The sequence below is a fragment of the Peromyscus californicus genome, unplaced genomic scaffold, assembly GCF_007827085.1.
Source record: "Peromyscus californicus insignis strain IS unplaced genomic scaffold, ASM782708v3 Scaffold_10__1_contigs__length_136768540, whole genome shotgun sequence".
NCBI lineage: Eukaryota > Metazoa > Chordata > Mammalia > Rodentia > Cricetidae > Peromyscus > Peromyscus californicus.
Window position 1 is genome coordinate 93218628 of NW_026294391.1, and position 15701 is coordinate 93234328.

General features: G+C 36.9%; 1 protein-coding gene across 12 annotated transcripts in view; it reads left to right on the top strand.

Moving 5' to 3' along the window:
- The window catches only part of Pak3 (p21 (RAC1) activated kinase 3), a 277699-nt gene that overhangs the window by 185520 nt on the left and 76478 nt on the right, over positions 1–15701 (top strand). For all 12 annotated transcript variants that reach the window (XM_052737446.1, XM_052737394.1, XM_052737472.1 and 9 more), the window contains one exon: positions 3140–3341. In XM_052737446.1, coding sequence (XP_052593406.1) covers positions 3167–3341 — 175 coding nt within the window. In that variant the 5' untranslated portion in view covers positions 3140–3166. The remainder of the gene's footprint in view (positions 1–3139; positions 3342–15701) is intronic.

A 15701-nucleotide genomic window follows, 5' to 3' on the forward strand; every position in this document is an offset into this window, starting at 1 on the left:
GCTCAGTATTTTAAACTTTGTAGTTGCCCTAGAACCCTTGTTGTCTTAGACTCTTGCCTTGTTATGCAAGATCAGATCTGTTCTAAAGAGGGCCGGCTTGTCTCTCTGACTTCTGTCATATCAAGTTAAGTAATGTGTCATCAGAAAACATGTATCACCTGGAAAATTGTAGCGCTTTATCTATGTGGGACACAGCTTCCCAGAAATCTCTCTTGGTATTGCTGTTTAAATACTCAGGTCCTGCCCAGCAACTTTCACACTTAGTTTTTTTAATCAAGCTAGATGTTGCATATCTGAGATTTTTGTAGTAATAACTTCACATTTAGACATTAGTATCAAACTCAGAACAGTTTCATACCAAATTCTTCCCAGTGGCTAAATGAAAACTATGAGCTGGGACATTAAAATATAATGCCACTGGTGAAGTCAATCTTTTCTGAAAAAGAGTAAATTTCGAAGGACCAAAGGTCTAAATGCAAAAGAGAATGTGGTTCATTAGCCCTATTTTCACATGTGTCTTACAATAATCACTAGTAGCATTAGCATGTGTATACATTTCACCTTTACTTCAGAGTTATTTTTTCATTGTACCTCATGCTGTACTTTCACTTATACAGGCCACCTGGGGCTTATCAGGTCATTGGTGGTGATGACAAGACATTTATTACCAGGTGCTTTCACCACAATGATTACTGAAAAGATGCAGAATTGCTCTTAATTCATTAAGATAATGCAAGGCATGGCAAAGCAAAAGAAAACAAATCTGTGCAAATGAAGATCAGGCCAATCGTTGGGAACTGGCAGCCACCCAACAGAAAAAAAAAGTTATTATTTAATACCTATTCCTTTTTGTTTGTTGTTTGACCCTTTCCTATATTTATATAATAAATTTTAGTTAATTTTCACTCATCATTACCTTCTTTCTCATTCCTCTCCAGCTCTGGATGAAACTCTTCTTCTCATCCAGTCTCCATAATTTCATGTTTTCTTTTTGTGTGTAGCTCACTGATTTTAATTAAAGTCTCTTTCTGAGGTGTAAGAGGGCAGTTATTTACCAGAGCAAGCACAACTTATAAGTGGTTATACCACTGATGAAAAGGCTAGCCCCTCCCCCAACAACCTAAGATTGCCAGAAGTCCTCAGGGAGGGAGTGGTGTTTCATGGACAGTATATATTGATTGAATTTACAACATAGGGAAAATATTTTAAAATTTTATTACCATATATTACTATACAAAATAATTTCATTATGATATTTGATACATGTACATAATGTACTTTGACCATATTTACCCCTTTCTTATCTTTCATCATCCCTTTTTCTGGTTCTCCTCCTTGTTCTAAGCATCTCTTCTGCTTTAGTATACTTTAGTTAATCTGTGTTTTGCATGTGAGAGAAAACATAATATCTATCTTTTGTAGCCTATCTAATTTCATTTATTTTGTTACTTTTCAGTTGCATTCATTTTTCTACAAACAGAATTTCATAAAACATAGTAAAAACTTTAAATTCTCCTCATATGATATGATTCAGAGATAATTATTAAAAACAATAAAAGCACTATGACCACTAAAGCTAAAAGGAACTATGGCAAAATGTGTCTTTGTTTGTTTTGTTTTTTGAGACAGAGTTTCTCTGTGTAACAGCCCTAGCTGTCCTGGAACTCACTCTGTAGACCAGGCTGGCCTCAAACTCGGAGATGCCCTTGTCTCAGCCTCCCAAATGCTGGAATTAAAGGTGTGTGCCACCTCTGCCTGGCAGCAGACCATTTCTTATTCCAACAGTTAATGGGGATACTCTGTTATTGCTGTGCTTATGTTCACTTACAGTAAATGTCCTTTTCATAGAGTGACATGGTAAGTTGTATTTGGAGAATTAATACATTTCTAAATTAATATTAAATAACACTAGATAAATTTGTAGAGATTCTATTGTAGCTATGTTTGATTTTTCTTATATTCTAACTGTGAATTAATTCCAAAACCACTTTTTGGACCTGGCTTGTGCCTGTGAGGTTCAACTCCTATAAGAGAAGGACTAGAATTAGAAAAAGAGGATACTTGGACATAACCATACTTTTTCTCCTTCATCCTGAGTTGGATGAAACATGAATGTGCTCAGATTTTTGCAATAAGTGCCTAAATAAGTGAAATTTATAGTAAATAATAAATTCCTAAAACCTAGACTAGATTTTACAGCCAAAGTCCCTTTCTGGGACATGAAATATGACAGGGTAAAATTATGACATCTCCTCTCGGTGCTTGAGCTCTGCCTTTGATCATAATGGCATTCTGCCTACCTTTTTTGGTTACTTGCTTGGGAAAAGATGGGCATTGTGTGCCAAGACAGTATACGACAACTTTCCTGAAACTGTCATGTATATAGAAAGCTTTCTCTATTTTTAAATAATAAAAACAGCAGAAATCGGCCGGGCGGTGGTGGCGCACGCCTTTAATCCCAGCACTCGGGAGGCAGAGCCAGGCGGATCTCTGTGAGTTCGAGGCCAGCCTGGACTACCAAGTGAGTTCCAGGAAAGGCGCAAAGCTACACAGAGAAACCCTGTCTCGAAAAACCAAAAAAAAAAAAAAAAAAACAGCAGAAATCACTTTGCAAATTAGGTACATAGAAGTAAGAAGCAGACACCAAGACATGCCAGTGTTAAATCAGCTAATAAATTGTGGTTGTGGGCCATTGACAATCAACATCTAAGTCTGTGTCAATTTTCAAGTCTAAAATGTTTGTGCCACTTGAACATTATAATCATCAGCATAGGGTCCTTAAAGAAAAAAGTCTGTAAATTGTTTATTCAGAGATTGTTCATTCAGAGACTGTGTATGGACAACAGAAAGTAGAGTGGGAAAATCAAGGAAGCTTACACATTTGCATGTGTATATTGAAAGTCACTGATGACTGCATTTACCTCAGCTTTGATAAATTGTCTTGTTAGCCTTTGGAGAGGCAATTTTTTCTTTCCAGAAGAGGAACCTCTCAAAATACATAGGAAATCTGAATGAATGAATGAATGAATGAATGAATGAGAGAACAATGCTATTTCTAGGATGCTAGACTCCCCATGTGTACCACACTTGCATTAGACTTGACCTCCCTTACCTCCTGTTTGCCACTGCTTTCCTTTAGGAGCTGTGAAGTCAGCTGCAACTGAAAATGTCTGACAGCTTGGAGAACGAAGAAAAACCCCCAGCTCCCCCACTGAGGATGAACAGTAACAACCGTGATTCTTCAGCACTCAACCACAGCTCCAAACCACTCCCCATGGCCCCTGAAGAGAAGAATAAGAAAGCCAGGCTTCGCTCTATCTTCCCAGGAGGAGGGGATAAAAGTAAAGTATCAGTGGCCAGGCATTCAAAAGGGGCCAGTTTATTCTTTCCTTGTAACTTTCTTTCTTGGGTAGTCGCTTCTGGAACAATGGTTGGTCAGGACCTGCTTGACCTTTCCATCTACATCTTCAGAGGTTGCCTTTTGGCAGAGGATTACATTTGATTGACTTCCTCTGGGATAACAGAAAATACACATGCTGTGTTTGCCTCTCACATAAACTGGATTTATAGATTTAAGTGAAGGGAAATTATCACAAGAGCTCTGTATTGAGTGTAAAAACAGCAACTTGCTTTCTGAAAATTTAGTGTAGAATTTAAATCAATTCTTTCCTAACTCTAAGTTGTCCATTTTTGATATTTGAGTGTATAGGTAGATTTACTTATGTACATCTTTTCAGTAACTGAAGATATTGAGTTAAATATTTTGATTTTAGGTATACAGGAGTAAGTCCAAGTTACCATAATGTTGTCTGTCTGAGTCACAGGTAGGAAGGAAAAGTCCTTTGCTTCCTCTCTTCCTCTACCAGTTGTCACCTATAAAATCAATTTCATGTGCATGAAAGTCACAATATATTATCATTGACCCATGTGACCTTCATGATACAACTTGTTGCTTAAATAGCGTATGTTACCTCTTTGTGACACTTGGTTCTGTGAATTCTTTAGTAAGTAGCTTATAAAGTTGTTTTAATTACCATAAAGCTGAAACATGGCTCCTGTAGATATAACTCTTGAACAGGATGTGAGTAAAGTAAGCATAAGATCACTGACATTGGCCAAAATGGAAAGAAAGGTAATGTCTTTGAAAAAGAAAAGTCATTATTGATCAGTGTCTTCAAGGCAAAAAAAAGTAGTTTGGCATATTTATATAGTGTTAATGAACTTACAATTTGTATCATAAGAGCTGAAATTCTTGTTAGTAACTGTGTTGCCTCTTGTGTGTTTATAAGATGTTTTCCCCTCATGATCTATGAATTGAAGAGAAGTAAAAGAATAATGAAACACTTTCCACATAAGGGGTTTGTGACTTAAAAGGGGGAATTCTAAAAACATGTTTGCCAGTACTTAAGTGGATCTTGACAACTATTTTCTGAGAGTAAAGGGTGGTGTGAGAATTGAAGGCATGTCACTATCTAGAGATCAATTCATTTGTAATAGTGATGCCGAAGAAAGGATCCCTATACTACATCTGCTACATTTGCAGACAGTGGTTGAATAATGGATAGCTCAACACAAATCTTTGGGGCATGAAAGTGTATGCTTTTATTGTCTTTGAAAAGTCCTACTTGTCCTTTTGGTGAGCAGGAATTCAGCAAAATCAGTTGGCATTTCTCTTTTGTGTCAACAGTTCAAATGACCTCATAGTGAAACCACTGCTGTTCTCCAGAAAAGTATGCCCAAATCTTCTCAGGGGAAAAAATCTGAGCCAAATTTTTCTTGAACTGGCATGCAAACAGAAGAGCCTGGATGACTTCATCTCTTATTCAGGAATGGCTTGAACAGTGCTTTCTTAGAGAAATTCAAGACTACTTGAAAGAAAACCTTTAGTTCAAAAGTCCTGTTGATTCTTAGCATCCATTTGGTACTTCATATGCATTTGCCAATATGCACATATTCTAGGGTAAACACAGCCTTTAATACCAGCCACATTTTGACTTTCAGCTTGAATATCAATGTATGGTCAAGCCATTCAGGAAGATGTAGAAATTATATGTCTTTTAACAGTTGAAAGTCTCACAAAGGTTCTGAAGGTACTAGTATGAAGGAATCTTAAACCATTACTAATGCTGTATTCTTAATGAAAGAGGCATTAGCTAGTTTGCCAAGGCCCAGTATAGTGCAACCCATATTTGACAAGAGGTAGTGAAGCATTGTTCAGGACCTCCTCCTGAAGGCAGTGAAATTTTGGATCAAGAAAAACCTATGAATGATGAGCTTTTGTGTAACTAAAATATGAATATGAACTTGTTTGCACTAATATGTGATAGGACATTTTATGAGATGCTCTTCAGGGAGGTTCTTGTATGCCAGAAGTGGTCATCAGAAAGAACAATAAAGATAAATTGGAGGTTTTGAGACTGTAAGACAAAGTCATAAAGAAGGGGAACCATTTTTTAGAACAAGAGTGAGATGTTCCAAGGAAACTAATGAACAGTTGAATCTTTTCATATGAAAATTACCTGTTTAAAACTTGCATAATTTTTGAAGAATTGTATAAAGAGGTAGTATGAAGAATCACAAAAAAACCATCTTAAGTCAAACTTTTAAGTCATCAGTTATCAATTACTAGTATTACTAGACATCTAACAACCTACCTGCAGAGAAAGCTTGGACAATTTACTTGCACTTACAAAGAAGTGCTTTAAGAGTATTATGTTTTAAAGACTGTAATGAGTTAATGTCAGAAAGTAATCACCAAGGTTGTGGTACTTCAACACCCTTACTGGACTCAATATAGAAGTGGTTGGGTTTCTTCCCCAAAGCTTTAAGACAGAGGGGATAAAGTCATTAAATAATGCTGCGTATATTCATGTTTTTGATAAAGCTTCAAGATGTGATTTCAATGACTCTGAGAACATTTACATCCAAGATTTGAACTAACAGTTCACCACTGTACGTTGCTTCACTGTCACCCTCATTTTCACTACCATAAAGAGTAATATGGATGTCCTTATCATCCCTGAAAATCATCTCAGGGATCTAAATAAAATTATGTAGTCTTTCATTATTGTATTTTAAGTGATGGAAACTCTCATTATTCCTTTTATTTAGTGTACTATTGTTATTTTTGCATATAAAGGATTTATGAGATATTTGAAATGTTCACTTTTGACCTCATTTCTGATGTTCATGTTTTTCTCTCCCATCTCCAAAATTTCCTCAGTTAAACTTTGAAAACTTCAGGTTTGTCTAAGAACCTGACCTTCATGGGTGAGCAAAGACTGTTGTTTCTCTGTCCCCACTTCTTAAATGGCTGTTTGATACTATCACAGTCAGTTTTGAATTAATACAATGTGTTCTGGAGGCCTGGATTCATATAGATCTCTGGCAGTAATGACTGTGGCTTTGGGCCAGTCATGTAGCTTCACTGAGCCTGAATTTTTATTGTTTGTTAAATGAGACTGGTAAGGTTTGCCATGCCTTACCAAACCTTTGTGATAACCTAAGGTAATCATAGTTACATGAGTGTTACAAATGTAAATTAACTACTGCTAAATAATTTTGAGCTATTATTATGTTTGTGGCATTTAATAACTTCCACAAACCAGAAACTAGGTTGTTGAATTTATACCTTTATAAAGTAGCTTTTGATGTGACTGGAATCTGTATGTCAATTATAGAATAAGAGAAAAGAAAATTTTCTTATACTTGTACAAACCAAAGGTAACTAGGGTGATATTTTTCCTCATAGACCCTCCTTTTCTCATCATATCATCAGAATTATTCATCAATGTCAACATGTAAAATAATAATAAGCATTTAGAAAATAAAAAAACACTCATAATCACAAATCCCAGAAAACATTTCTTTCTAGATTCTCTCTAAGTGTATGTGTGTGTGTATTACTTCTTTATATCTTTACACAGTTAATATCATACTGTATATAGCTTTGTATTCTGTATTTTTTACTTATATCAAGAATATTTGCTTCCATTTAAAAGTCTTTATAAGTGTCCTTTTAATAGTGTGTAATATGTCAACATAAGATGACATCAAGCTTAATTTAACCATTTTTCCTTTTTTTTTTCTTTCTGGATATCTTTGATCTTTCCTTAATTTTTTCCATTATAAATAACATCTTCATTACTTAATAGAAAATAGTTGGTTCGGTCTTCATACTGGGAAATTTGAAATCTGAAAATTTCTGTTTGTGTAGAAAACATCTGTTGGTTGGTTGTTTTTTAAGAAGCCTCTTTAATAGCTAAATTTCATTGACCAAATGGAACAAGAGACATGTAGGAGAAAAAAAAAATACGGAGTAGATTTTATTTCGAGGTTGAGGACCTGTCATTGTTGGAGACCGTTCTAGGAACTGAGTCTTGGTGTTAAGACAATGTAGAAGGTACAGTTTGGCACCATTTTATGAGAGTGTACTATACAAAATTTGAAGGATTTAGACCAGGAGAAGGAAATAGTAAATAAGTGGTTTAATTTTATTTTCTAGACACTGTGAAGTGTGAGGCAGATTAGGTTTGTCTCTCATTGACTCCTACAAAGCTTGGAGCCAAATGTGTTGTTTATGCATAGCAGTTATAATGAGACTTCTTGGTATGTGTCTACTTTGTACCAGCTGTGTTCCAGGCTTCATTTTATGTTCTCAACTTTATTTTTGTATTTTTCCCTTTTATATCCGTATCTGTTCTGAATACATGGTTTCATGTTGTGTTTTATGTATTCTTGTGTGTCAGCTGGCATCCGTTTTGGATAAGGTGGTGAATAAGTACATGGATGAATAAGTAAATTCATTAATAAATATATAACTATAAATAAACCAGTAAGGAGAAAGCAATGAGGCAAATAAATGCAGCAAGGATTCTGAAAATGACATAGTACTCCCCAAAGTAATCAATGTTAAGGAGTTAAAGCTGGAAGAAGATGTGATAAAGAAGCAGGTGAGGCTACACTTGGAGTTTGCCTGTTCTATGTGACATCTGTTTCTCAAGTACTGGTGTGTTTTATGTCTCATACTGCTCTTGAGCCTCAGGTATGTTTTGCAGAATGTGTAGTGTTGTATGAAGTGCTGTGTCTTTAGAGAACACAGTTCATATGTATTTTGCTTGTGAGGAAATCTGGAGAGTTTTGTGGCTTAGTGATCTGGGAAACCATATGATGGCCCCTTTGCTTGGAGGTGTAGGAGGAAATAATCTGATAGAAATAAAATTGTGGCATATAGAAAATGATCACTCATTTGCTGATTGCTTCCTGGATGCCAGTCTGTGACTCAGGCACCATGTATATGAATTCCTTGTCCTAGCCCCTTTTGCAGCCATAACAGTATAAGCTTTTAAATACACAGTCCAGGACCACATTGCAAAGAATGGAGGCCAAAAACAGACTGTTCTTATTATACTATATTAACCTTCCTTGCAGTGGAACAAAGAGACTGTGTAGTAATCTGTGTTGTTCTCATCAGAAGCCAGTGGTGGCTGATATTTTTATTAAGAAATTTCAGTGTGCTTTAAAATGTATATGAATCTCAGAAAAAGTTATTTTTTAATTGTTGTGCAGAAAATGATAGTTACATGATATTCCTGACAATAGAGATGTGTTAACATTTGATTTTGGTGTTTTGTGGGTTAGGTTATCATTTGGTATGTGTATTTCACAGGCTTGCGAATGGCATGCTTTAGAAAAGTGAGGCTTTAACTTGATATATTCATGCATGTGAATGAGTTATGAAGGGCTACATAGTTCTTGTTACTGTGTTGAAAATACATTGTTATTCTAGTCCCTGGAATATGCTATCTTCTCCACACCCTACACAGCAGGGAACATCGTGGTGCAACAAGAAAATGCCCGGCTATCCTTAATGGTCTTGTTAATTAAATGTCTTGGCTAATACACATTACTAATATTCATCTAATACACAATAAAATATACTTAATGTGGTAACAGTATATAATCTTTCTTTGGTAAAGCTAAAGGCCCTTTAGACTCTTGCCGGAGTCCACCATGTTTATTATTTCACTAAAAATATGTAGGAGTAGCAATTAATGGATGTGTATGTGCTGCTACTAGAAAGCCAGGTGGCAGAGACTGATGCTCCCAGAATAGTGTTTGCATTCCTCTTTGTTCTCTAAAAATAGCCATATAGCTCCATGGGGAATACTCTTCATAGATCACTGGCCTGTCCTTTGGGAAGCCTGAAGGGTATAGTTTCTTTCTTGCCCTCTGGGGTTAGTGCTATGTCCCATAAGAAGAGCTTCATATCTATTCCTTCACTCCTGGAAGTCCCTTGTTGAAATGGGAAGAAGGTGGAACAAGGATGCACTCTCCCCATTTACTAAAGCCTGTGTTCCCACTTCAAGGCTAGTAAACAAAAAAAGTTCATGAAAACACGGTTGACCACTAAAACGACCAGACAGTCAAATTGAAGGCAGGTATGAAATATAGGATTGGGAGATGTATACAATGTAATAAAGAGCGGGAGTGATATCTGAGAGGAAAAAGATAAAAGGAAGAACAGGGAGTAGGGAGGAAGAGAGAGGAAGATAGAAAAGTGCTATATCATACATTGAAATGAAGTATAGAAAGATACAAAAGTTGCTAGTAGTCAAGGGTTAGGAAAGTTCTTTCTTAAAGCATGTGTGGCCTTTTTATCCTTCTCAGACTTGTACCTTACATAATTGTCCACTTGGACAGGAGTGTCTCCCTAATACACTGCCTCATCTTTGTCTTATATTTTTGAAATATTACCCATTGAAATTGGTGCATCTTTGAACTGAATATAAAAAAGAATGGAGCAAGTATATGTTGCCTGGGAAGAGATGAAAGGCAACTTCCTAATTATTTCCCATAATGATAAATATTTTTGAGTGTTTTGGAAACCAGAGAAAGTTATGAATGTCTACATGTGTCAAAGGGACTGACTACATGCCTCACATGGGACTGTCATTTCTTTGTCCTCATCTGATCATCTCCATGACTCATCCAGCTCATGAATTAAGCTTGTATCTACTCTTGCAGAATCAGGCACCACTTTGTAGTTTTATCTGTACATACCATCATTATAGCCATTGAAGACCAAGCAGAAGGAAATGGGCTGAATATTTTTTCCCAAGGAAATAAACTATACATAAAGAAGATTCAAATAGGCCAATTAGATCCTATGAATTACTTTAGCAAGTTCCCCCAGGGCAGGAGAATAGACCTTACATATTGTACCTTCCCAGCTACATACTAATGTTTAAAGTCATGTTCCCCAATCCTCCTATGATGGAGGTGAGGCTTTCTTAGAAGCCACTTTATACAAGAAGCCATTTTAGAAACATTAAATGACTCCCACAAAGTTGATTCACCACTTAAAGCTTGACAGACCGAGCACCAAAACCCACAAGCCTTAGTTCAATGATTACTTGCCCAAACAAGTGGAAGTAATTGAATTGTTTTGAAAATAAGTTTTAACCAGCGGAATATGCAAAAGTGGACTTTTTTTAAGTAAGGAAAAGGAGAAACATAGGTGAATTAACAATGATGACCTTGAACATTTTTTTTCTTACAAGCTTTTCTTCCTCTTGGCCCACCTTACCAGCAAGAAGCAACTACATTTTGTTTGTTTGTTTTAAAGCATCATTTTTCTGTAATTACTGTCTTCTTTTGAAGACTTTTAAACTCTTTTATTTTCTTTTTAATTTATTTATTTAAAATTTTTTTTTCATTTTACATATCAATCTCAGTTCCCGCTTCTCCCACCACCTACCTCCCCCAGCCCCACCCTCCTCATCCACTCCTCAGAGGGGATAAGGCCTCCCTTGGGGAGTCAACCAAGTCTGGTATACTAAGTTGAGGAAGGACCAAGCTCCTCCCCACTGTGTCTAGGCTGAGCAAGTTATCCCACCTTAGGAAATGTGTTCCAAAAAGCCATTTCATGCACCCGAGATGAGTCCTGGTCCCACTGCCAAGGGCTCTCCAAACAGATCTAGCCATATAACTGTTACCCACATTACACTAGCAATGTTTGATGCTCGTAAAATTAAAATATTGGATAACTGTGTTAAAATAGAACAGAAGGAGGGCCCTTGTCTCTTCTCTTGCACTCTTCCTCGCTTGATGAGAGCCTTGCTTTTCTACTCAGAATCCATGTGCAGTTTGCCCAAGGTTCTAGGTGTAAGCAAGAAATAGTTATGTAGAACCTCTTTAATTTTTAACTTTTTTTCCTGCCCCTCACTATCAATTTCTTCAAATACTTTGAACCAAAATTAAAGTGGTATTTCAGGCCTGATTTTCCAATGCTCTTACCACATAGTATTTCAAATATTTTCAATGGTAAAATAATAAATTTCCAGGCTCCTGAATGAGAAAGCTAGACAATTACTTTGCCTGCTGTGTAAGAAAAGATTTACATGTCAGAAATTCAGGAGGTAAGAAATTCCTGTGGGTCCCCTCCAAAGAGGATATTTGTATGTAGAGCAGGTGAGGTAGGGGGTAGAACCTTGGCAGACATCAGTCCCTCTGGGACTATCGCTTTCACAAAGATTGCCTGATCCTTTGACACCACCTGAAGGGCTATTGTTGCCCTGGGAAGAACTGTTCTGAGATACTTATACTTAATCAAGTATAAAAAGGGCTTCAGAAGACTTTCCACTCGAGAGTGATGGCACAGTGCACACTGTGCTCTGTGACTATGAATCAGAGAATGGAACAAAATGATATTAAAATGAAAGAAAAAAGCAATAATTCCATATTTAATTCACTGCCCGGGTAGTTAATTAGACACTAAAGTATTTTAAACCTCACAAACCACAAAGGCAATATTTTACAGACAATCTATGAATCACAGAAAGCATCTCTCACTTACATAAAGAATGAGCAACTCATTAAGGGTCTCCTGTTAAGAAAAACGAATGTTATCTTCCATAGAATGTAGATAACACTTTAAGAACAGTTTTTATATCTTTCCATCATGGTTTCCCCCACAAAAAGTAGGGATATTATGTCATAAAATAGGCTTCTTAGTATGACGGTCTCTGACTCATTCTGAAGGTGGCTGCTCCTCCTGAACAAACTATTTGGCTTTACTAATACACACCAGAAGGAATGAGGAGGGATTCTGGTGGCAAGCCAGGGCTTGTAGGATGCAGTCATTTTCCAAGAAAGTTCAAATCCACAGGAACTCCAATTAAAGTGGTCTAATAAATTGCTTTATTATATCACTGTTATCTTTTAAAGGACTTCATGGAATACTATGAAACAGAGGCATAGGAGCAAGTGACCAATCCATAGATCTGAGTTGTATTCTGACTTTGAGAAAAAAAATGTAATTTATTGCTGTCAGTTCAGAAATAAAAGAATCTGGAGCATGTTTGAACTGCTTGTATCTTTCAGAAAATAGTTGTGCTTGCTTTTTATATGTCTAGCTCAGTGATGAAAATCGTAAGAGAGCAAGCTCCTTATCCTCAGGTAATTTTCCAATTGCAAAAGTAATACATGTATGTGGGTACATACAGTTTAAATAGAAGTTCCACACATGTAGGTGCCCAAAGGGAGAGAGGGAGGGAGGGAAGCAGAAAGAGGTTATAAGAAGTGCCCAGTAATTGACCTCAGAAGGTAAAGACATAGTAATAGGGAGATCCTTTCATTTCTCCATTGCACACCCACTGTTCATTCTCAGTCTTAGCAAAGCCTGGTGCTACCAGGGTACCTTAACAGCACAGCTCTAACTAGCTTATCTTCAGAAAAACTCCGTATCTCATCCACCTGCTTGCAGACCTTTCCCATACATTCTTCACCATTGTCTCCAGTTTCATCTTTCTGTCGTTCTTGATTTTCAAGACTATTCCCTATGTGCTTACTGTTGTTTTCTCATTTACATCTGTTTGCTATACACATTCTTACTTCTGACCTTTTACTTCTGCTGCATTTCCTACTTCCTGCACCTTATAGATGGTTTATGTGTCTGGAACTTGTGGCAAATTTCTTGGGTCCTACCTCTTGTACACACGGACTGTCCACCACAGATGTCTATATTTTTCCTGTGGTGTGCGTTTATACTAGAACATCTATTCTCTATTGTTCCAACTTACTTCCTATGTTTTCTAGTATAGTAATACTGCTCCTTTTTTAATTAAGCTCATTCTCCCAGTGAATTTGCAACTTTAGAGTATTGCGTAAGTCCCTAGTGAATCATCTAGAATAATCTATCACCATGTTGACCCCTAATTTAATGTGCACTTCTTAACTGACCCATTAACTGTCTCAAAGAAAATGGAAGGAAGCTGAATTATTCCATATTACCAGAGTGATGAAATGCTTACTTCAGAGAACTATCCAATCTCTGTGTTTACTGTTCTTTGAAAAAGTATTTCTGTATTTGAACATATGCTTAATATTTTGTTTTTGTCTTTCTGCATTAATGCAGCTTTAAGTGTTGCCTTCTAAATTATGCCACATATACTGGAACAGGTTGCATGCTTTCCATTGCTTTTAACATGATTTTGGTGTGTGTTCCTTTAGGGTAAATTTATGTAGAGAAATTTTCTCTATGTCTGTCTTCTGCCATTCCTTTTGTTTACCAGCATGGTCCATTTTCAAGGAGCTAGAAAGTACTCTAAAAAGTAATTCTGGAAATAACCTTATGATAGCTAATGAGAAAGAAAAATATAACTCTCTGGAATTTTGGGGGAAGGTGGCAAGTGGACCTCCTAAAACAAGTAAGACCCATGTTGCAGTTTTCTAGAACAAATCACAGGAAGTAAAGAGCATTATTGAGGGATTTCACCTGAAGAGACTGGTTGTTTCTCTGTACCTTGAATTCTGCCCAACTATGTTGGTAATATATACCTTTGACATCCAAGTGACATCTCACTAGAAATGTGTCTGAATGAATGAAGAGTCATTCCCTCTGATAAGGAAACATCACTGACACCATCATCAAATTCAACTACAAAAATAACCCTAAAATGTAACCTTTACTTCCTTGGCCTTCTTGGTAGACCTGGGTCATTGTTTCCTCACCCATAAACAAATAGCAAATAATCATGGCTGTCTCCATAAGGTCATTTCATATAATGAAGGCCATATATCCATTCATTCATTTATTCATTTGATTTGTTATGAAATATTGATTCTTCTACTGTTTTGAAGCAAAGACGGTCTAAATTCCAATCTCTGCCTTTAAGAAACTGATGATTCAGTAAGAGGGAAATTAGTCAATGAGTAGAATTTATTCTAACAAGTAAAAACAGAAGCAGGTACTAGAAAGGGAATTATGTTGAAGACTGAAGGGGAAAGCAGTTAGGAAAGGCTTCACGAATGAGACGACCACTAAACTGAGGTGAGTCTTAAGACAGAACGTGTAGAAAGTAGACATAGAATACAGCTAGCCATGTAAGGAGTGGGTGGCATTTCTAGTACCAAGAGCAGCGTTGCAAAGGCAGTAGGCATGAAGCACTACTTCTTGACTTTTCATGGATATAACTACAAGAAGTTCAAACTAGATAGAAGGATGGGAGAAAGAGGGTGGGATTATAAAGCTATGGAGGAACAATGCAGATCGGAAATGACGTTCTTAGGCACCAGTATCATTAGAAAAAGGATAGGAAAAACAGATGCAATATTTAGACAGAAGAATTAATAAAAGTGGAGAATAAATCAGGTTGCAAGAAGAGGATCTAGAGAAGGGTCAGGTAGGAAACCAAGGAAATGTAGTTTCATGGTGCTTCAGGAATATTTCCCATAAGGAGCCAGGGAGGCAAGCAGCCAGAGATATCTAATGACAAGTTATCTACACTAGGGCTGGGATTGTGCTGAGGCAAATCTGAGAGCACATATAGCATGTGGATAGTGGGGATGCTGAAACAAAGGAGGAGTGTTGAAAAGATGACTCAAGGGGGAGTGTGTGGATGAGGAGAGGTGCCCTAAGGCAGCTTCTAGTGAATGTGATCTAACCAGCCAGCAGGAAACGACTCTTGCAAATAAGGCTGAAAAGGAAAGGCCAGAAATATAGAAGTGGATTCTAGGAAAGAGCTATGTAGAGGAGTTTCAAGATGTTCTTGATCAACGATGTTGGTTCTTATTGAGAAGACAGTGAGTGGTCTAAGTACTGAAAAGTGGCACTTGGGAAAGAAAGAGATTAATGTGTGTCTTCGGGGAGTTATTACAGTTGTTGGGGAAGTGAGAGATAATGTATAAATTGATTTTTGTATAAGTTTAACCCACATAAGGAAGTGGTGAGTGATTACAGCAGTGAGTCATGGATAAGAGGAGGTTGAAGGACTTTTTTTTTGAGTGGAGAGATCTCAACATGTCTCTTGAGCCTAAATGAAAGTTCCAGTGAAGAGGGAAATACTAAAAAGGAAGAAGAAAAGAATCTTGCAAGAATCGTTAGTGTCCTAAGTAGGGTGTGTGACCTGAATAATAAAAGAATCCACACTGCCATGTAATCCCTCCAGCTAGCGATCCTCAGCAGCTCTAGTATAGTATAGGGTTGAATTATGTCAGGTGGAGCTTTGCCAGACAACTGCTAGAGGAATTCATGGTGTGAGAGTTCCTAGGACTGTAGAGTAGGAACCATTTACATGACGCACCATAGAATGTAGGCCACGGAGATGTTGAAATGGCCTTAAAATAGAGAAAGCCAGAGAATGGAGGTTTTGTTGACATTAGTGTAGAAATGACATCGGAGAATTAGAAGGTTAGTAGAA